General features: G+C 48.8%; 1 protein-coding gene across 3 annotated transcripts in view; it reads left to right on the top strand.

The window, feature by feature from the left end:
• Nucleotides 1-22,980, top strand: part of HK1 (hexokinase 1) — a 72,053-nt gene that overhangs the window by 6,132 nt on the left and 42,941 nt on the right. For all 3 annotated transcript variants that reach the window (XM_068982367.1, XM_068982370.1, XM_068982369.1), the window contains exon 2: nucleotides 12,435-12,597. In XM_068982367.1, the coding sequence (XP_068838468.1) occupies nucleotides 12,435-12,597 (163 nt within the window). The remainder of the gene's footprint in view (nucleotides 1-12,434; nucleotides 12,598-22,980) is intronic.

Below are 22,980 nucleotides of genomic sequence, written 5' to 3'. Positions count from 1 at the left end.
TGGCTATACCCCTATAAAAATGAAAAGTTTAGAAAAATAGAAAAAACAACAAAAAAAAGTTTTGTACAGGTTCCTGTGGTTCCACAGCCAACCCTTGGTGCAGTAAAACGTTTACGATTTTTAATAGACAATTTTTAAACAGACTGTTTCTTCCCAGACACTTCCACGCACGTGACAGCATTTGAGCTTGGTTTAAAAATAGCCATTTCCTAGTTTGCCTTACGAAGGGAGCCGTTGCTGCCAGAGTGTTACTGACTGAGGCTGAAAACTCACTGTGAGCAGTGCCCGCCTCCTTGGCTGTTTCCACGGTGCATGTGGAGGGGGTGGGGGTGGTGGGTACAGAGACAAGCTTGTGAGGGCTCTCTGTGTCCCCTGTGCTCTAGCGTGAATCCTGTAAACTTTCCTGGGAGTTGAAACACACAAGCGTGCTTTTGCCCGTGCGTCCTCTCTCTTCCTGGGTGGATCTGGGTGGGCAGGGCTGGCTTATCAGCCCCGTAAACATTTCTCTGTTAGAGAACGCTCAAAGCCGGCAGCCTCTCTCAGACTGTCTTCCCTAAAAGGAGAGGGTGGCTGTGTCCCCCGCGGCAGGGAAACTGAAATGTGGAGTCTGCAGCCCAGCCCTTTGCAACAGATCTTGTGAGCCCTGTGAGAGGCAGAAAATGTCGGATCATGTTCATCCAATTCCACTCTGTTACCGGCTTGCAGGCGCTGAGGCGTTGAGGGGACCTTGGAGGGAAGGTTGCACTGAATGCCTACTAGGGGCCTGTCTTTCCTAAAATGGTTTTTATTTAACCGTCAGTAGTGACAGTACTAACCGAAGCCAACGTGTGATGCCTGTCCTGTTTGCTGCACCGAAGGCATTACATGCCCCCAGCTCCCCTGTTAGTGGGGATCTCTTATGATCACTGCTTTTGGATGAGAACCCTGAGCCTCAGGTATAAACAGAAGAGTCAGCATGCAGACCCATTCAGTCTGCTGGCAGAGCCCCTGCTTTTTTTTAACATTGAGATATAATTCACATACCACAAACCTTAACGTTGTAAAGAGTGCACGTCTGTTGCGTCTAATACATTCATGAGCTTGGGTAACTGTCACCACCGTCTCATTGCAGAACATTTTCATCAACCCCAGGAGAAACTCTGTACCTGTTAAGCAGTCACTCCCCATTGCTCCCTACACCTTGGTATCTACTAATCTATTTCTTTTTTAAATGAATTTACTTCTTCTGAACATTTCATATGAACAGAATTGTATAATAATGTGACCTTTGTGTGTGGTTTCTTTTGCTTAGCATGTTTTCATGGTTCATTCATACGTATATACTCCTAAGTACGTGTACTCGTTCTTTTTATTGCTGAATAGTGTTCATGTGTGCTTATCTCCCACGTTTTGTTTACACATTTGTTAGTTCAGGATGTTTGTGTTGTTTCCACCTTGAGGCTGTTGTGATAATGCGGCTGTGAGCAGTTTTCCCTGTGTGGACATACTTTCATTTCTCTTGGGTATGTGTGTAGAAGTGGAATTGGTGGAAGAGATCCTGCTTCTGTCCCCCTGAGGAAGGAAATGAGAAAACTGAGGCCCCATGTGGTGGAGGGACTTGCTGACCACATGGCTCGTGAGTGATAGAGACAGAAACACCGTCAGGTCCCCTAACTCAGAAACCCGTCTTCTTTCTACTGTAACACACCCAACTCTCGTTTTGCTGTTGAGGGAAACAGATTCAAAGGAGGAAAGAGCTGGGGACAAGGCAGAGCTGGGCACAGAATCCTCAAAGTCCCCCTGACTCCCGTCTCCCCTTCCTCCCCACCCCAGCACCAGCACCCTGGTTTGTGCCTGTCCATCCCCACCCTCCGCCCCCTACCTCTCCACGCCCCACCCCTCCACCCCCATGCTGCTCAGTGTTGACCAACTCCTTCCACCTGGGAAGGAAATTGACCCAATAAAGTCTTTTACAGTGAACGTTAGGGATGTTCTCTGGTTTTCAAATTTCTCTCTGTACCCTTGTCCATTTGTCCCCCTCCCTCCATCCTGTTTGCATTTAAAAGAGGACATTTGGGGAGGCCAGCACTCACCTTGCAAGACCTCCCTATGCTCCCTGTAAGGCATTATCAATCTAGCTTTCTCTCCCAACATCTGCCTGGCCCTTCTGTAAGCAGCTGCTTTCCTTGATTGACTGATGCGTGGGGTTCGCCTGCAGCCTTGTTATTCAAGCTGACCTCATTTCTCTGATGTCCCCCAGTGCCTTCCAGAACCCTGCCTGGGTGGGTGCGATGAATCAAGTAGGAGACGCCAGGCCATCACTGTAACAAAGACACTGCCTCACATTTGCAAAGTTCTGTTTCATTTTCAAAATACTTTTACATGCTTGATTTAGTGGAGTCCTTCTGGCAAGCTTGAATGTAGGCATTTCTTCCTACCTCTTACATGTGGGGGCAGGGAAGCCTCAGGAAGTGGAATTGACATGATCTTTGTTAGCCAGAGAGCAGAAGACCTGGGAAAGGGCACAGGTCTGCCTGACACTAGTGGGTGGCTGTCACTGCGCATGCAGATCCAGGACTGTGGTCCAGGGCTTGAGGCTTCCACAGCAGTGCATGGCAGTGGCCTCCCAGCAGAAATTGTCACTCAAGGCTCCCATGATGGGGATGTGGCTGGAGTGCTAGAGCCTTGCTGTCCAGAACAAGAGCCACTAGCCATGTGTGGCTGCTGCTGCTAAGTTGCTCAGTCGTGTCCGACTCTGTGCGACCCCATAGACGGCAGCCCACCAGGCTCCTCCGCCCATGGGATTTTCCAGGCAAGAACACTAGAGTGGGTTGCCATTGCCTTCTCCACATGTTTGGCTATTGAGCACTTAAAATGTGGCAAGTCTGGTTTGAGATATGCTGTTGAACATAAAATACAGGGTTTTGAAGACTTTGTATGACAAAGAAGATATATAAACAGCTCATCAATGATTTAAAAGACATTAATTACATCTGGGAATAATAGTTTGGATATATTGGGTTAAATAAAATGTTATTAGAATTAATGTCACCTTTTCAAAAAATGTAGGTACTAGAAAATTTTAAATTACATATGTGCCTTGCATTATATTCCTGCTGGAAGCACTCTGCTAGAAGTGAATTTTATGGCTCAGAGGTTTGGACAGAGGCACTCTGCATTTAAAGCAGTAGTTTCCTGGGGTCCTTGGGGCTCGATTTCCTCATCTGTAAAACCAGGAGGCTGGAATCCTTTCTCTCTTAAGGATCCCTGTGGCTGAAGCAGTATTGTTAGGCATCAAGCCCTTTGGGTCTCAGTTCCCTTCTCTGTCAGATGAGGTGATTTGTGTCTCACTGCCTATTTATTAAATCAGAGAATGGGTATGGAAACACTTGGAAAGTGTCCTGAATTACATAAATGCCAGATGTTATCATTGTTCATCCAGAGCACACCTGTAGGCACCTGCAGCTTCCTGGATAACAGAGGGCAGGTGGCCAGACCCCCGAGCTGGGCAGGAATCCTGGGTCCCATTCTGCTTGGCCTCCATAGGATTCTGAAATCTTGTATTCTGAGGAATCCATGGTGTCATGGAGCTCCAGTGCCCACTGTATGTGACAAGAGGGTAGTTTTCAATGATGCTCTTTTACTGATAGGAAAAACACAGATGGAAGTGATGTGTCCAGGGTTATAGGAGGAATCCGTGCAGCTGGAGGAGGCCTGAGATCCTTTGCTTTCCAGACTGTTCTGCCCCCACCACTGCAGTACTTTGGAACCATGACTCTGGGGTCTGGATGTCTCATGGTGAAAGCAAAGCTGTCTATACTTCGGATCTTCTCTTCCCTTGCCTGGAGGCACCTGAAACATTGGAAACTGTGAGTCTGGAGCCTGGCTCTAGCCCAAGCCATTGACCACAAGGCCCAGAATGAAGCCTGTTGTTCTTGTCCTGCCACATTCCAGGGCTGTTCTGTTCACCTTCAGGGACTGGGTACCTCCTTTATTTTTAGCTAGTTCAGTATGACAGCTGTGTTCTCATCCTGGGCAAGGGCTTGGTCTCTCACCAGCAGAAAGTGCCTCATAGCAGGAGCCAAGGTCACCAGGAGGACTTCGGGCATGACCTTTGGCGGTCATCCTAGCAAGAGGAGTCTGGGGAGCACTGGGTTGGGGTCTGAACCCAGAGCTGCCCTAGATATCCTAGAGGCTGGATGTTTGGGCCTTTCCCTTGGCTGCTTGACCCCAGGTTCCTCCCATGTAAAACGAGGCTGACAACACCCACCCTGCAAGTGTGCTGCTTAGATCAGGGCAGGTTGAAGTGTTCAGCAGGGGCTCCAGTGCCACTTACTGTTATCTCGGTTCCCAGAACCTCAGTTTCCTCATCAAGAATGGGGATCCCATTTTCCTCCTGATTTGTTGTGATTAAACAGAAGTGTTGTATGAATAGTACATGGTGCTTAATAAATGCTCAGTCCATGCCCACTGAAATGGAACTAACCATTCAGAAGTACAAAGGACCCAGAGCTGTATCTGAACCTTGGAAAGGGCCTGAGAAAGGGAGCCTCTGAGGACAGTGTTTAAACCTGCCAAAGGGACCCTGATGGCTTGGGGATGTTTGCACACACAGCTCTGTCTCAGAAGCCTCTAAAATGTAATTTATTTTCCCAAACACGTTTCCTCTCTCAGGTATTCAGCAGCCTCTGGTCACCTTGAATAGTGGAGACCCCTGATCATCTGTAGAGCTTTTGTGTCCCCCCTGGACCCCAGGGTGCAGATGTTGTGAGGGGTAGGGGGATTGGAGAGCGCCTGGAGCAGTCCCTCCCTCACAGAGGGGCTGTTGGATCCACACAAGTCACCGTGAGGCTGAAGTAAGGGGCTGGGGCTGGAGAAGGCCTGTGTCATTCAGGGAAGAGGACTCCTGCTCTATCTGAGCTAGCAAACCCTTCTGAGATGACCTCCTGGGTTAGGTGTCACTGGAGGCTTCTGTTCACCCAGGAGAGCAGCCACTCAGCCTAGCTGAGAAGCCACCTGAGGGGGTGGGGACACCAGCCTGGAAGTGTGGCCCCTGCACCCCTGGCACTCCCGGTCTGGCGGGAGGCACACACCGTGCACATGTTGCTGCGGTGCCCCGGGGAAGACTCACTGCCGCTGTCCCCAGGCAGGTTGCTTCCTCCACACTGAGCACAAGGGCCAAGGGGATGCTGAGAAGAGCGGCAGCTGGTGCTGGGCGGGCGGATCACCTGGCCCTTTGGAGGAGTGCGCGTGGAGAAAGGAGCGGGGTGTTGAGTGGCACTGACGGGCCAAGCCAGTCAAGTGGAAGCGGATCTGTCAGGAAGGACCATCAGTGGGGCAGAAGGCAGGAGGGTGCCCCGGATGGGTGATTCTGGTAGGGAACTCGGGGCGTCCAAAATGTCTGTCTTTGTGGCCAGTGCCCTGCCTGCTCAGGGACTAGCTGCCAGAAGTAGGATAGAAAGGTGGGTTTCCTGGGCCACCGCCCTCATTGGTGAGGTGGGGCTGGGCAGGCAGGAAGGGGGTTGGACCTGCCAGAGAGGGGCTTGGGATGGTACCCACCATGGCGGAGGGTGCCGTTAGGCCAGGACCTTTGGGTTTACTATGGTCTTTGAGCATCCTTCCCAGGATGGTGTGAAAGGGAAAGTGAAATGAGCAATTCAGATCGCTGGTGGCTGCTGGGGGGTGAATGAGGCCTCCAGAATAACCAGGCTGCAGGGTGTGCTTTTGTCAGGCAAGGGAGCCTGTATACTGCTTCTGTAGTGGATGGAGTGGTGGCATTAATGCCACCATTTTCCCACATCTCCCTGCTCTCTGACCCTGGGGCTGGGTTCGCCCTGGGCTGAGCAAGAAGGGTACCGAGGAAGGAGCACAGAACCAGGAACTTGGTGTCCACTCCAGCTTTCTCGCTGACCATTGATCACCTCGAAAGTGTTCGTCGCTCAGTCATATCCGATTCTTTGTGACCCCATGGACTGTAGCCCTCCAGGCTCCTCTGTCCGTGGAATTCTCCAGGCAAGAATACTGAGTGGGTAGCCATTCCCTTCTCCAGGGGATCTTCCCGACCCAGGGATCGAACCCAGGTCTCCTGCATTACAGGCAGATTCTTTACGGTCTGAGTCACCAGGTGGTCACCGTGGCCAGTTGAATAACCTCTCGACTCTGATTTTTCCTAAGGGCATTGGATGTGATGGCACCTGCCCTGCTTCTCTGGACAGGATAGCTTAAGGATCAGCACATGAAAGCGCCGTGCAAAGTAGAAGGCCTTTGTAGGTCAAAGTCAGGTGAACACAGCCACATTATAGATGGAAAGACTGAGGTGCCTGCAAAACGGCAAAGCTGGAGTCCGACCTAGGTGTCTACAGTGCTCAGTCCATGCCATATCCTCGAGCCAGGCAGTTTCTTAAAATCTAAGTTGGCTGTTAGTGTGTCTTAGAGAAAGTTCCCAGGAGAAACAGGAATGGAGTTAAGGTTTCAAGGGAGAAACTGTTTGTAATATGGTTCCATTTTTGTAACAAAATATAAAAAAACCAAGCTCTGTACGCATGGATGTTTAAGTAGGAAAGCTGCCCTAGAACATAAAGCTGTATTAGCAAGGACTTCTCTGGGGAGACTGAGGGAAGAACTCAGACTTTTTATTAGTACTTTTATGCCTTGTTTGTGTTCTTTAATAGTAAGTATATATAACTTACTGTTAGAAAAGAATAAAACAACCCAAAAGTTTCAGAGGACTTTTGTGAGAATCTTTCATTTGCTATTGTTTCAGGCAAATGACCACCTGCCTTTCGTTTTCTTTTTTACAAGATGGGTTAGTAATATCTGGTAATCAATGCATTTCTCTAGATATTTAGGTAAAAGGAATTAGCGGCATGTGATTATGAGCTAGACAGGTGAGTGAGAGAGATGGATTCCCTTTTGGTCATTTCAGTGGAAGGATGGGAAGAGTTTTTGACACATTATTAAAATTCTCCCAGTAGCTTTCTGAGGCGAAAGTATTGCATGTGTGCTCAGCCGCGTCCGACTCTGCAATCCCATGGACTGTAGCCTGCCATGTTCCTCTGTCCATGGAATTTTCCAGGCAAAAATACCAGAGTGGGTTGCCATTTCCTAATGCAGGGGATCTTCCAGACCCAGGGATCGAACCTGTGTCTCTTATGTCTCCTGCCTTGGCAGGTGGATTCTTTACCACCATGCCACCTGGGAAGCAAAAATATTATTATTCCCATTTGAAAGAGGAAAACAAGAATCAGAGAGATTAAGTAACTTGTCCAAAGTCACACAGCTAATAAATGGCAGGTATGGAACTCGGTTCTCTTCATCCACAGCCCTGGGTGCTTCCCACATGTGAGAAAGAACAGAAATCCATAAGGAGGAGCTCCCAGAGAGGGGTTTGGAAGACCTGGAGTCTAGGTCCAGCTGCCACTTATAAACCACGTGACTGTGTGTGAGTCATGGGTCTCCATTTCCTCAGCTATAAAATGGAGATAATGATATCTTTCCTGCCTGCTTCACTGCTGTATTGTGCTGGGAGAAAGGGAACCAACACACTGAACCCCCACTTCATGCCAGGCACCTGACATCCACAAGCTTGTTTCTTCCCTTTCTATGACATCCAGATGGGATAATATGTGAAAGTCATGTGTGTAAATGGCAGAGTCCTCTGCAAACATGAGCGCTCATTAAAGTAATATTTATCACCCTGGACCCATTCTTTCCTGAGTCAGTCCCCTTAAGAAAGAGAAGTGCATCTGATGTTGAAATCTCTGCTCTGCCCTTAAGCAAGAGTCCTTCTTAACCCTTCACTGCCTGTTCCCCAGTTTCCTCTGTGAGTAAAACACCTCACTTGGGACGTTCACTTCACAGGCCGGTGCTGAGCCACTTCAGGCACATCTGTTGCTCTGCTGAGAGAGGGAGTGAAAAATTTTCCATGGCTGTGCCCCTTGCCATGAGGGGTCAGAGTGCCCGAATCACCAGTAGTTACGGTGCCTCCTGCCACAATTGGCCTATTCACTTGGGCATGTCCAGTCTTGAATTGTTTTTTTTTTAAATGCATGTTTGGGAGCAGGAGGTGGCTTCGGGCACAGATACTTTTGAGTTTAGACCAGTGTGGGGCCACTGGGTACTTCTGCTGGCTGAGTGGCTCTGCGGTGCTTGGTGAAGCTGTGTTCTCTTCTGATGTCCCCCCCTGCCTCTGAGCTGAGTCTGCGGGATCCAGCGCAGCGTGTGGTGTCTGGGACCTTGGCACCCCTGCCCCCATCTCCTTCCCAGTCTGACCGAGTCCTGCGTGCTCATGTCAGACACCAAGTGTGAACGTGAGCTCTCCAGAGCCCAAGGAATTCCTATCACAGACTCCTGGGAGCCTCTGTCTGTGTCTGTGATAGACAGCCTATGATAGATGGCTTGCAGCTTGAAGCCACCAGAAGAGGTGCTGTGCCTTCCTGTCACCAAAATGTAGGGCTAGGAGTTTAAGGCATGTGTGGGATGCGTTGGACACCAGCGTTTGGCCAGAGCAGCAGAGTTTGGAGGCGGTATCCTAAGGAAAGAGGAAAGACTGTGGAAATATGAGAGGTAGGGAGAGAGAGTGGGGAGGAAAAGATCTGAAGCTGTTTGGAGAGGGGGCAGAAATAGAAAAACTGAGAGGACCACAACTTTGGCCAAATCTCCCAAAGCCAGAAGTTGCCCTTCTCCAGCCCTGCCTCTCTCATTTTCCCCTCCTGGGCTTCTGGGCCCACCTTCTATAAGAAAAACAGCTCTTGCCCTGGGGTTCTTGCAGAGCTCTGGAGCAAACAGGAGAACCCCCTTCCTTTCTACCTCCCTCCACCCACTGCCCATTCCCAGCTTCTTTCCCAGGTGGGACAGAGGGCAGCCCAGCCAGCTGCCAGGCAGGGCTCATCTGATGAACAAGAGGAAAGAGGCCCCTTGTTTGGTGAGCTTCTGGGCACTCTGGTTCCCACGGAGCATCCTGCAAGTGTCTCTTGATGTGGCTCCAGTGCTTCCTGGGCTGCTAAAAGGGCCACAGTCCGTATGATGCGAGTCTGCTGAGCCCTGCACCAGGTGCCTGCCTGGGGGAGGGTGGGGGGTACTGCAGTCCAGCCTCGGGTTCAAAGGCCCCTCCTGAGCTTCTAAGGACCAGGAAGGTGCCACCTGAGATCCTAGGGGCTTCAGAGTCAGTTCCAGCCCTGCCCTGTGCCGTACCCTTTTTCTGGCCCCGATTTCCACATCTCTGCTGAGAGGAGTTGTACCATGTGATGATTCATGAACATGAACCAGAGAGGGAAAGCCCTTCTTCCTTCAACACTTGAGGGCCAGGTTGTCTGACATCTGTTTCCCTAGCCTGCTTTCCTGTGTGAGCTTCTTGGCTCTATTTGGCTTTGATGGGCTGTCCTAAAACATCGGGCTTCTGGGATCACTGTCCCTGTGCTGAGCTGCACCTTGAGTCAGGAGGCAGGCTGGCTGTGGAGCCCTGCTCTTTCTAGAAGTTTCTCCCTGACCAGCTAGAAAGTCTCAGCAGTTTTGCTTGGCCTTGATGCCTGCACAGTAGAGGGGACTGGCCTTCCCCAAGGGGTGGGAGCGGTGGTAGGTTCCACTTAGCTTCTTGAAGCCTCAATTTCTACAGCTGGAAAATGGGGATTAAGAATGTCCCCCTGAGAGGGTTATTTTGAAGATAAAATGACATATTGGATACAAAAGCACTTGATATACTATAAACCCTGATATAAAGTATTCTTGCACCCAGCATTCGTTGAATTCCTCCTTTGTTCCAGGCAACCGGGTAGTTCCAAAGGTCTACTCGACATGTTTCCTTTCCCTGGGAAACTCATGAGTTATCAGAGGAGACAGGCGTGTCAGTAGACAGATGAACGTAAGGAGGGTGAGGAGTGTGGTAGGGAAAACACGTCCAGATGCCAGAGGAGCGCCGTGACTGTCTCTTCTCTGCTCCTGCTCACGCATCCCCTTCGCAGCACACAGCTTGATCTTTCCGAGACACATCTCACTGTTGAATACTCAGTCGAGTCACCTTTAGAGTGAATTTGTCCACCTGTCTCATCAGGCCCCGCACGCCTTTGCTCCTGACAACCTTTCCAGCTGCTCCATTCTTGCACTGTGCGCTCCATCATCACACAGACCACCCTACCTGCCTCGTCCTTGGCCTTTGCTCTCGCTTGTGCCCTGATGCGCTCTTGCACTCAGTAGCTGGCCCCACCCCCTCCGCCCACCGTGCGCTTCTGTGGCTCACGCATGAGCGACTGCTTCTTCCGACCAGCTCGTGGTCGCCGTGACTTGCAGCAAGAGCTGCCGATGGGCGCTGCCAGCCTTGGGGGTAGAACAGAGCACGTCTCCTGGGGCTGTGTCCTGGCCATTTCTATTCCAGCTCTCAGCGGTCTCTGATTGCCCTTCTCTTCATTACGAAGGGGAAAGGAAAAGGTGGTTGTGGTGGAAGAGATGGGGGTGGGGGCAGGGCACAGGCCGCAGAGGACGCTGGAGGACTCCTGCCTTGTCTGTGAGACAGACAGGCAGGGCTGGGAGCAGCAGGAGGCGGGAATCCAGAGCAAGAAGGCTGCCTGAGAGCAAGATATGCAGAAATTACTCTGTGTCCTTGAGTCGAGTGTTTCCAGCCACCCTGAAATGTAAGCATGAGATCCCATTCTCAGAAGCCAATCAGCATCAAAGGCCTTTTCAGCAGCCTCATTGAGTCATAAATCAGCCTCTTCATCGACCGGGAGCTTGCTATGTGTGAGGCTCCTGTGAGTCACTGGGAGGTCAAGGTGAATGGAGCAGACACTGTCCCCATGACAGGTGTAGCAGGCAGTGAGCCAGGCTGGACCATGTGGAGAGATAAGTGCTGAGGGAGTCATTATCTGTACCCTGAGGGTCTCAGACGTCTGCTGGAGGAAGTGACATTTGACTGAACCTTGTAGGGGAGGTGAGATTTGAGTGGGAAGAGAAGGAAGGGTGGTTTGACAGGAGAGCCCAGGCACTTCCCAGGAATGGCAGGAGAGGTTTGGATGGAGGTCAGAGAGCCCAGAGCTGCACCTGCAGAGTGTAGGGGCCTTGGACATGGGAGACATTGCAAGGTTTTGAGCAGGGGAGTGAAGTGATCAGGGTCCCAGTTTAAGAAAGTGAAATATCCTGGACAAGCCCCCTGCCTCCCGCCCCGCAAAAGGCAAAATGTGGTCATGGTATAGAAGATAGGTTAGAAAGGGAGAGAAATTGAAGACTGAAAACCATTGCAGTGAATGGGTCAGGAGTCAGGAATCCAGGCACTTGGTTATCAGGGCTTCCTAAAGCAGGACGTGGCAGAAAGAATAAGCCAGGAGACAGAGAGACTTCCAGTGAACTCCATGAGGACAGGTGTCTAACCCAGAGCCAGACATGTAGTAGGCGCCCAGTTAATACTTTTGGGGAGAGTCTTTGGGAAGGTACTATGAAGAAAGAAAAACAAATGATGACAAGGAGGCCTAAGGTTGGGATCCTGGGATCCTGGAGGAGAGCAGGTAGCCCAGGAAGAGGGGCAGGTTGGTTTGGTCCTGGTTGAGTCAGGGGTGGTCTGATCTGGAAGAGTGGGCACATGGGCTCTGGCACACAGGCATGGGAACTTGGGCTCTTCCAGACCTTTTCGGGATAGTGAGGTTAAGGTCTCTGTGCCCTGGGCCTGAAGCGGCTTGTCCTGAAGGGCTCCGGCCCTTCACTAGCCATTTCCTTTCACCTAGAAGTCATGCCCAAGGAAACCCACCAGCACCACTGCCTCACGAGCCTAGTAAGAAATTGCTGATGTTTATTGAGCACTTCTCTGTGTTCCAAGGGCTTCTCTGTCTCCTTTGATCTTGTAACATTCCGTGAAGGAGGTTCTGTTTATCATCTCAGTTTTTCAGTTGAGGAAACTGGAAATTCACACAGCTGTTAAGCGATGGAGCTGGGATTTGAGCCCCAGGTGATGGCTTTGGAGCCCTTGTTCTGGGGCACTGCCATCCATGTGAGGATGAGCCAGAGGGAAGGAGTCACATGGAGGCTTAATGTGCCTCTGGCATGTGCTTGGGGATCAAAGGACAGTTTCCATGTAATATTTGAGGGTTGGTAGGGACCTTGGAGGTGTCTCGTTCATTTTACAGGAGAGGGACCAGGGCTCAGAGCATTTGCAAACCTGCTCTGGGCAGCATGGTTGATGGCAGCTCAAGGATGGATCAGCATGTGTGCTCCAGGGCCCATGGATCTGTATGATCTTAGATGGGTACCTCTCACTCTAGTGTTCTTGCCTGGAGAATCCCAGGGACAGAGGAGCCTGGTTGGCTGCCATCTATGGGCTCGCACAGAGTTGGACACAACTGAAGCGACTTAGCAGTAGCAGCAGCAGATGGGTACCTCACCCTGCCATCCCTGTCCTCCTCCAACCAGACTGGAGCTGAAACGACTTCCCTCACCCTTGGCCTCACTTTCTTTTCTTCTCATCCTTCCTCTAGATTGACAAGTATCTCTATGCCATGCGGCTCTCTGATGAAACTCTGTTAGATATCATGAATCGTTTCAAAAAGGAGATGAAGAATGGCCTCTCCCGGGATTTTAATCCAACAGCCACAGTCAAGATGTTGCCTACGTTTGTAAGGTCTATTCCCGATGGCTCAGGTGAGTCTCACACCCAGAGAATGGGCTCTCAGGGCTGAATGCTCTGTGAAACCATCCTTCCAACTTTCATTCATTTGTTCATTTATTCATTTACTTACTCATCCAGTTATCCATCCATTCACCATTCCATCCATCTGTTCTCCCATCCATCCATTCACCATTCCATCCATTCACCTATCCATCCATCCATTCACCATTCCATCCATCTGTTCTTCCATTCATCCATTCACCATTCCATCCGTTCACCATCCATCCATCCATCCAATTTATGTTTGTTGGGATTCTGTCGTGTGATAGGGGACCATGTTTGGACCAGGCTGACCTCCCCTGATTGTCCTGACTGTCTAGTGACTTGTGGAAAGAGAGCATAGCGTTCATGGATCTTTCTGATGCTGTATGAATTATTCTTACATCTCCAGGACAGGAAAGGTTCCAGAACAAGCCAAGAGTTCATGTTAGGAGAATCTCTTCATCAGGGCACCAGGGCCTCCCTGTACTATCCCAGATAAGCAGCAACCCTAGTGGCCAGGTGGATCTCAGGCCCAGAGGGGAGATTCAGGTCCCCATTTGAACAAATTTCATAGATGCTAAGTCAGGGTAGCCCCTCAAGCAGAGAAATGGTGAGGGGAGTAGGATTGGAAAAGGGAAATTACCCTCTTGGTCTGCATCGTGTGGCTCATGTTCCACAGTGGGCATTTGGGGGCTTCCTGAGCATTGTCGTTGCCCTGCCCTAGGGGAGTGGCCTCAGTCCCTCCGCTTGGCAGAGTGGAAGCTGAGAGCGCATAGCCTGGCCTTGGCCTGCTCAGTGGAAGTCGTTCTGTCTGGCTGACCCAGTAGTGGGTGTTGTGCCTACCCCAGCTTAGCACATGCCCAGGAATCCCGCCTTGAGCTGGGTTCTGTCCTCTAGGCTGGGGTTCACCTGCCATGTGCAAGGGAGGGAGAGAGATTATGAAAGTTAAATTTCTCTTGGGGTTGTGAGTACACACTCCGAGAGTATGGCTCTTACGCTCTCCTGCTATTTCTTCCCTGCTCTGGAGACTCATTGAAAGCCGTGATTTGAGGCATCTGATATGCAGCCTTCAAAATGGCCATCAGGAAAACTGCAGCTGTTTCAGCTGATGTTTATGAAAGACGGGCAGGTGCACTGCGTGTTGGAGTGACTGGGCGCGGTGGGAAGGTCCTTTTGTGCCAGCAGCCGGCCTTTAAAGTCCTAAACAGACTGGGACACCATGGAAGGGCGGGTGCTCTTGTGTGCCTTATGGCCACAGGTGGGGTTGACTTCACGCACACACACTGGTACTTGTATTTCTCATGTTTCCCGACTTTTAAAAATCTACCCCACTTTTATCCTTTTGTTTTCCTTGAGGTCTTGCTCACCAGCAGTTTAGGCTCTTTTATGACTACCGAGGAGACGCTGGCCATCAGAGTGACCAGACCACAGTGTCCCCTGGGTATTTTTCTCATATCTCTGGCTTTGTAGCTTGCTCCTACTTTTCCCAACCCCGAATGGCACCCGTGTCCAGAAGCATTTGTGTCTTTACCAGGTTAGCTGAATTCTGCATGTGGCTCTGCATGCTGTCCGCTGAGAGAAGGGGGAAAGGGAGATAAGATAGAGGCGCGGCCCCCAGGGCCCCCACTCTGGCTTTGCTGAGATAACTCAGAAGGATGCCTGATGCTTGGGGGACCCCTGATCTTGTGTGACTGGCCCCGTGCTGGCATGTCCCATGAGAGGCTCCTTCCCTTTCCTCCTGAAAGCTGCCTGCAAGCCAGCTTCCCTTCCGTGGCCCGTGTGTCAGCAGGAGGTGCCCTGCCTCATACCTTCACATTTTTAGGGCTGAGGGACTCAAAGTGTGATCCAGATACAGTAGTAATCTAGCCATTTGAAAACAGGGCTCCACATGCATTCTTATTTGGGAAAAACAATATTTCCAAAGATTCCCCTTAGAGATCCAGAGCAGGGACTTGGTAGTCCCGAGGTTAGGACCCTGTGTTAGGATCCAGCGCAGGGGGCGTGGATTTGATCCCTGGTCGGAACTAAGATACCATATGTTACGTGGCATGGAATATCAAAAAGAAAAGAAAACAAGAGATTGGAAGCAGATACCAGGGTGCTAAAGGCCCTGAGCAGTCCTGCAGGAGAGAAGACTATTAAACCCGGCTACCTGCCTTTTCCCCAAACCTGTTTGCTCTTTCCCCCAGTATTTACTACTATATTTCATCTATTTCGAGACCCTATTTCTGTCTTTGTTGTTGAGTCCTCTGAAATCAGCAGTGCACTGTGCAGTAGTTGCCTCTTTAAATTACTGTGAGCAGCATTTTTTTCTCTCTTCGCATGACATAAAATGACGATGTGTCCACAATCAGTGGTGTCTTAAATGTGATGATGTAGGTGGTGATTACGCCCGTGTTGGGAAATGCTGTCCTAGAGTTTGTGGAACTGGAGCCAGCAGCCTGGGCCCCATGCCTCCTTCTGAGCCTCTCTCGTGTCCAGTGTGAAGAGAAGTGAGTGGGCCCGAACGTTCAGGGCCCCTCGGGAGCACAGAGCCGTGCTGAGAGGAGGAGGAGGAGGAAGGGGAGACGCCAAAGCCCTGAGCCCTCAGGACCCACCCTGAGGCCCTGGCTCCCCTGGCCTGCATGGCTAGCCCTTCCCCAGCTCCGCCTCTCCCTGGGGACTGTTTCTTCTGCTCTGTGTTAGTTTCCAAGGCTGCTGTAATGAAGTCCCATGAACCGCGTGGCTTTAAATGAGAGTGATTGTCTCACAGTTCTGGAAGCTTGAAGTCCAAAATCAAGGTGTTGGTGGGGCCGTGCTCCTTCCGAGACGCTGGGTTAAGTCTTTCCTTGCCCCTTGCTGGCTTCTGGGGGTGGCTGGCAGTCCCTGACGTTCCTTGACACGCACCTGCATCTCTCCACTCTCAGCCTCTGTCATCATGTGGCATTTTCCTCTAATAAGGATGCCAGTCAGACTAGAACCCACACTCATGACCGCCTCTTCATCTGATTACATCATCTAAAAAGACCCTTTTCCAAATAAGGCCACATTTACAGGTACCCAGGGTTAGGACTTCTGTGCCTTTTGGTGGGGATACTGTGCAACCATAAAATACTGTGTAGCTCTTCTCTCTCTGATTGTTCCTAATATTCATGGGTGGGCTCAAGTCAGGTGTCCAGGGGCCCACACTCCTCCTGGAATGGTCCGTCCAGCCCCACATAGACACTGATATTGATGCCAAGGCCTTGGGCACCAGTCCAGTCCTTGCCACTTTTTGATGGAAGTGCCTCCAACCACGAGGTCCCTTGGAGGAGCCAGAATGTGGGTCTCCTTCATAGTAAACCATGGTGCTAGTCTCTTTTTGAGATGTTAATTACTGCTTCACCTGTATAATTAGTCAGTGACAGAATTAGTGGTAATCCCAAACCACCAAAGGATAAATTGGAGTCACTGCAGTGGAGAGGTGCCCCTGCCCGTCAAGCGGTGATGTGACTTCCAAGTCAGAGGGAGAAGCAAACCTTTCCTTTCCTGCTGACCTTGACCCTGATGACTGGATTACTGAAAACTGTTGGCTTTTGAAACTGTATTGATTTTTTTTGAAAATGTTATCAGCCCATTTTTGTTAATTTCCCCCCTTTTGACGATTTTAATGGGCAGTGCTTTTTCATTAATTGTTCTCAAGTAATCTATACATTAGGTTAAAAAAAGATGCAAAACCCTAAAGTGGCTTTTAGCTGCTGCATATCCTTTTTGCAATGGGAAAGATATGAATAATACATAAAGGAGGAAGATACTGAAGCCTTTTTATGCTGGTGACTTGGCTAAACAGAAACCCTGTTCAAAGGTGCCCAGTTTCTGGGGATAGCTGCCCATCTGTATCCAGCTTCTGTCAGAAGGCCTGCCCGACTTTGATTCTCACTTGGGAAACTTCCCCTTTTTTTCTCATCTTGTCATTTATCACTCAGGATATTGTAAATATCAATTAGATTGTAGGCTTCTTGAGGGTAAATTGAGTTGAAGATTTCCTTGTTTCTGCCTTTTGGTTCCTTAGTGTGCTCTTCACCCAGAGGATAAGTTTAGAATGTTTGATTTGAGGTGTGGTCCTGGGCTTCCCCTGGTGGCTCAGGTGGTAAAGAATCTGCCTGTAATACGGGAGACCCAGGTTTGATCCCTGGGGCAGGAAGAACCCCTGGAGAAGGGAATGGTAACCCAGTCCAGTATTCTTGCCTGGGAAATCCCATGGATAGAGGAGCCTGGAAGGCTACCGTCCATGGGGTTGCAGAGTCAGACACGACTGGACGACTAACACACTTCTTCCTGGACTTCCCAGGTGGCGCTGGTGGTAAAGAACACACCTGCCAGTGCAGGAGATGTAAGATCCCGAGGTCAGGAAGATCCCCTGGAGGGAGGGCATGGCAACCTACTCCAGTATTCTTGCCTGGAGAATCCCACTGACAGAGGAGTCTGGCAGGCTATAGTCCGTAGGGTCACAGAGTCAGGCATGACTGGAGCGACTTAGCACACTCACAGTTAAATTGGTGGGGCTTAAGATACACTGCTTTCCAGCCAAAGGAAGGAAAATGTTTCCTTTTCTCACTGCATTTGGGCTGTTTACTTACCTTTCTCTGTCCTTATGTGGGAAGATGGTTGGATTATCTCAGAAATGCTCTCGTTTGATGAAATCTCCGAAATGCCTAGCATTCCAGTTGGGTTTCTGATGAAGGTGTAAACTCTCATTGGCTAGCAGGATTGCAGACAGGAGGCTTTGTGTCTCGTGTACAGGATTAATTCATGGAGCAGGCAACGGGAGGCATTTCATGAACGCTGAGTTTTGTTTGCCCTGTATTCCAGCACAGGTCTGGACTGAAGAGAGACATCTGTTTCAGTGTTTGTTTTCCATTATTTGCTGGTAATAATGGCTGTCATTAGAAAGTGGAGAGTTGCCAGGGGCCCTTCAGATGCTTTGTTTAATGAGCCTTCTATAGAAGAGCAGTTCTTGGCTTCAGTGGAAATGGGAAATGTAGGATGAAGTCTCGGCAGTGGCAGGCAGGAAGGTTGAAGCCAAAGATTTGAAGAGGAAGTAAGAAAGGAAGTCAGCTGCGGCAAGGAGACTGAACTTGAAACTGAAGGGGAAAATAGAGTTTCAGACCACTGGATTAATCTCCGGCTCTGCTGCTTATTACCTGTGTGATCTTGGAGAAGTCACTTAACTGCTATAAGCCTCCATTTCCTCATCTGTAAAATGGGTGTGGCAGTCCTGCTGTGCCTGCCTCACAAGGCTGTCAGAAGGATCAAAGTGCTTTGGAAACTGCAAACTACCATGAGAGTTACAGAGAGTCATTGTTCTGCTGGTCATCATTATAACTTAATAAATGACTTTCTAAGAATTCTTAATGAGCGTCCCTGGTGGCTCCGTGGTAAAGAATCTGCCTGCCAATGCAGGAGACGTGGGTTCGATCCCTGGGTCAGGAAGATCCCCTGGAGAAGGAAATGGCAACCCATTCCAGGATTCTTGCCTGGGAAATCCTATGGCAAGAGGAGCCTGGCAGGGTACAGTCCATGGGGTCACAAAAGAATCAGGCACAGCTTAGCAACTAAACAACAATGAGGAATTCTTTGGAAGAATTTCCCAGCTTTGGAAGGCCCTTCCCATCTGATGTGGCCAAAGGCCCCTACCCATCAGACCTAAAGGCAGAGGTCTCGCCCTGGAGGGAAATGTCAGAGCTTTTCAGAATTCACCAGCATCCCGGTGATGTTATGGGAGGGAGGAGACAAAAAAAGGGAGGAAGCAAAGGCAGGCTGTCTTACCCCCACCCCAATACCCCTCATAATGTGGATGAGCCCACAGACTACAGCTCTGGTTCCTCTGCAGCTGGGTGATTGAACACCACAGCTCTGAATGGGGGGGACCAACTGAGATAAAGGGGAGGATACATCCTTTATGGAGGGCAAGTTGGTATTTGGAGCACCCATTGCCTAGTAAAGAATATTGAACCCAGCAGCCTCTGCTTATAACTGAAAGAAATCTAACTCAAAGTTGTATAAGCAAGAAAGGGAATTCTAGGTTCACATAATGGAAAATGTAGTTGTAAGTTGGCTCCTGTAACCAAGGCCTCATCTGTCTCTTAACCAAGGCTTCATTCGTAGGCTGCCTCTCCCTTATGGGGGCAGAGGTAGCCCCAGCAGCCGTAGCTGACACCTCATCTCCAAACTAGAGGTCCTGGGGTGGTCTTGGAGAAGGTGGTGATTGGCTGATGTGGGTCACGTACCCACCCTGAACCAATCACGTTGGCCAAAGCTGGGAACTCTGGATGCTCTTGGGTCACATGGAATAGGTGGTCAACCCCACCCCCAATTCAGATGACAAAACGGGAAGGGTGGTTATCTAAAGAGACACCAGACAGCAAACAAAGCTTTCTGGACACTTTCCCAGAAGTCATTCCTTGGTGTCCTTTGCCTGGCAGAGGATAGCGCTGAACAGACCCAGGTGTTCTAACTGAACTAGCTGCAAACACTTTCTGATTTGCCTACTGTATGTGGGACTCAGTACTGGGGAGAAGGAAGTAAGCATGCTAAATTGCCCTTGCCTTCAAATTGCTCATCACCCAGATGAGGAAGATAAAACTTTATGTGTATATGTGTGTGTGTGTGTGTGTGTGTATGTGTGTATGTATGAATGAGCATCCCAGTATTTGCAAGTATATGAGTGACTAAGGAAAGGGAAGGGCCCTGGCCTTGCCGCAGGTGTGACCATGAGCAAGTCATTCAGCAGGTTTGGTTGGAGCTACCTTATCCATAGATTGAGGAGGCGAGTTAATATTTGTCCCATATTTCCTGAGCTGCAAATGTGATTTACAGAAGAGATGCCAACTGCCATTTCTTTTAGCAAGCACAAACACACCCTGGAATCAGGGTCACTGCTCAGGAAAGGATCAGGGGCTGCATTGGGCTTAACAGCGACCTCTTGTAAAATGCCTTCAGGGAAAGGCCCCTTCACAAATCATCTCAAGGCTATCTTTTCTCCTTCTCTGCCCCTAACTCCCTGAAACCCTATTGACCTGTGTTTGTTAAAAAAAAAAAAAAAGGAGAAATGGGGTGGACAGACTGTGGTGGGAGGCTGGGACGGGGCAGGAGTCTTACAGAGCTGCAGAAGTGTGGGCCAGCCCCATGCACCCTAAGACCAGGTTCTTCCCTGACCTAGAGGCAGATGAGATCGTTTAAACTTATCCTGCTTGAAAACTTGAGAGCTGGGGCTTCAGGGGTGCTGCCTGAAACCTGATTCCTTCCTGTTGTGTGTTGACAATGACACCAATAAGCAAGAGATCCCCCACCATCACGTGGAACTTGAGCACAAGAGCCTGCTTTTACTTAGTCCCTTGATTCAACTGAAGATGAGACTTTTGACCTGACTGATTTATCAAGATTTCTCAAGCTATTTTTTAAAGTTATGATGAAAGCCAGTGCAAAATGTGAAATAAATAACTTTTTTTAAAAAATTAAAACAGTGTGTGTGTGTGTGTGTGTGTGTGTGTGTGTGTGTGTTAGTCCCTCAGTCGTGCCCGACTCTTTGCGACCCCATGGACTGCAATCCACCAGGTTCCTCTATCCATGAGATTTTCCAAGCAAGGATACTGGAGTGGGTTGCCATTTCCTTCTCCAGGGGATCTTCCCAACTCAGGGATCGAACCTGGGTCTCCTACACTACAGGCAAATTCTTTACTGACTGAACAGTAAATGAATTAATTAAATAAAAATGTTAGGAAGGAAAAGCTCCCATATTTTCATCCTAGCACAGTGTTCGCTTTTGCGTGTGTTGTTTCCCTGTACACAAGTGGTTTATAGAGAGATGTAGCCATTCCTAATGTGCTGATCTCACTCTAATGCCCTCTCTGGGGATCCTTGTTCCTGAGGTCTGTCCAAGAGGCAGTTGTATCCAATGGCTATGAATTTGGGCTTTGGATTCAAATTCTGGCTCTGTCAATTACTGGCTGTGTGCTTGGGCAAGTTCCCTAACCCCTCCTAGACTTTACTTGCTCATCTGCAGAATGGGGATCATAATAGTACCTACTTCATAGAGTGGAGAGGGGTTAGAAGTAAAATGAGCCAGAAGAAGTACTTAGCAATTGGAGAACAGAAAGGCTCAATGAATGATAGTAAAGTTAAGTGTTTCTGATGTTCTAGTAATTCATTCTCCTGAGAAGGAACCCTCTCATATCACATTTATTTTTTTTACCCAGTAGTAGTGTAAGCACTATAGGGATTAGGATTCTGATGAGAACTCAGGGAAAACCCAAAACTAATTTGAATGACCTATGACATCAGGGTCAGAATTTCTCACAAAGCTGAGACACCTTCTTCCTAGCATTCCCACTTGGCCTCTTTCCTTTGGACCATTGTTGCTCAGTTGCTAAGTTGTGTCCAACTCTGACTGACGGACTGCAGCACGCCAGACTTCCCTGTCCTTCACTATCTCCCAGAGATTGCTCAAGCTCATGTCATTGAGTCTCTGATGCCATCCAACCATCTCGTCCTCTGTCGCCCCCTTCTCCTCCTGCACTCAGTCTTTCCCAGCATCAGGGTCTTTTCCAATGGGTTGGCTCTTCACATCAAGTGGCCAAAATGTTGGCGCTTCAGCATCAGTCCTTCCTGAACATTCAGGGTTGATTTCCTTTAGGACTGACTGGCTTGATCTCCTTGATGTCCAAGGGATCAAAGAGTCTTCTCCAGCACCACAGTTCGAAAGCAAAAATTCTTCAGTGCTCAGCCTTCTTTATGGTCCAGCTCTCACATCTTGTACATGACTACTGTAAAAACCATAGCTTGAACTATACAGACATTTGTTGGCAAAGCGATGTCTCTGCTTTTTAATATACTGTCTAGGTTTGTCATAGCTTTTCTTTCAAGGAGCTAGCCTCTTAATTTCATGGGTGCAGTCACCATCTGCAGTGATTTTGAAGCCCAAGAAAATAAAGTCTGTCTTGGTTTCCATTTTTTCTGTATCTATTTGCCATGAAGTGTTGGGGCTGGATGCTGTGATCTTAGTTTTTTGAACGTTGGGTTTTAAGCCAACTTTTTCACTCTGCTCTTTCACCTTCATCAAGAGGCTTTTTAGTTCTTCTTTGCTTTGTACCATTTAGGGTGGTATCATGTGCATATCTGAGATTATTGACATTTCTCCTGGCAATCTTGTTTCCAGCTTGTGATTCATCCAGCCTGGCATTTTGCTTGATGTACTCTGCATTCAAGTTAAATAAGCAGGGTGACAAGTAACCTTGACATACTCCTTTCCCAATTTTGAACCAGTCCATTGTTCCATGCCTGGTCCTAACTGTTACTTCTTGACTTGCATACAGGTTTCTCAGGAGGCAGGTAGGGTGATCTGATATTCCAGTCTCTTTAAGAATTTTCCACAGTTTGTTGTGATCACAGAAGCAGTTTTAAAACAGCAACATCATGTGGTATATCCATACTGTGGAATGCAACTTGTCACAGAAAGGAATGAGGTACTGGTATATGCTTCAATGCAGGTGAACCTTGAAAGCATTATGGTACATGAAAGAAGTCAGCCACAGGGGACCACGTATTGTATGTATCCACTATAATGAAATGTCCAGAATAGGGAAATCTCTTGAGACAGACAGTGAATTAGTGGCTGTTAGTGGATGAGGTGGTTTGGGAGGAAATGGGGAGTGACTGCAAATGGGTATAGAGTTTCTTTTGTGGATGATGAAAAATTTCTGTAATTAGATAGTGGTGATGTAAATATACTAAAACTCACCAAACTGTACACTTTAGAATGTGATAGGTGCAGACTTCCTTGGTAGCCCAGTGGTGCAGTTAGGACTTCACTCTTTTATTGCAGGGGGCATGGGTTTGATGCCCATGCCCCCTTGAGCCATGTGGCACGGCCAAATAATAAAAATAAAATCAAATGTGATATTTTAATTATTTCCCATAAAGCTGTTGCTAAGAAAACAAACAACCAATCAGTGGTATAACTGCTTCCTGTGTAATGAACAAGAAGCCAAACTTCCTTGAATGAATGAATGGGCCACCAACCCTTGTGATCAAGCAGCTACCAAGCACTTACTGAACTACCCTGGGTACCAAGGGCAGATGTAAAGAATCCTGAGTTGTAGTTTTTCCCTCAAAGAGCTTGAGAGGATAAGAACAGAAATTCAGTTGTAAATGTCTTTGGTTTATTCCTCGATTCCTTTGCCACCCTTATTAATTCAGCTATTAATATTGGTTGTGTTCATATTATATGCCAAACAACCATTCTAAGTTCCAGAAATAGAGCAGTGTGTCAGAACCTAAAGTTTGTTGGAATCAAATACAAAGAGGGTGTCAGTTTATAAAAAAAGAAGTTAAAAAAAAACCAACAATCCATTACT

Source organism: Capricornis sumatraensis, chromosome 10, assembly GCF_032405125.1.
Source record: "Capricornis sumatraensis isolate serow.1 chromosome 10, serow.2, whole genome shotgun sequence".
NCBI classification, from domain to species: Eukaryota; Metazoa; Chordata; class Mammalia; order Artiodactyla; family Bovidae; genus Capricornis; species Capricornis sumatraensis.
Note: the sequence above shows the minus strand (reverse complement) of the source record. Positions and strands in the feature narration are given on the sequence as shown.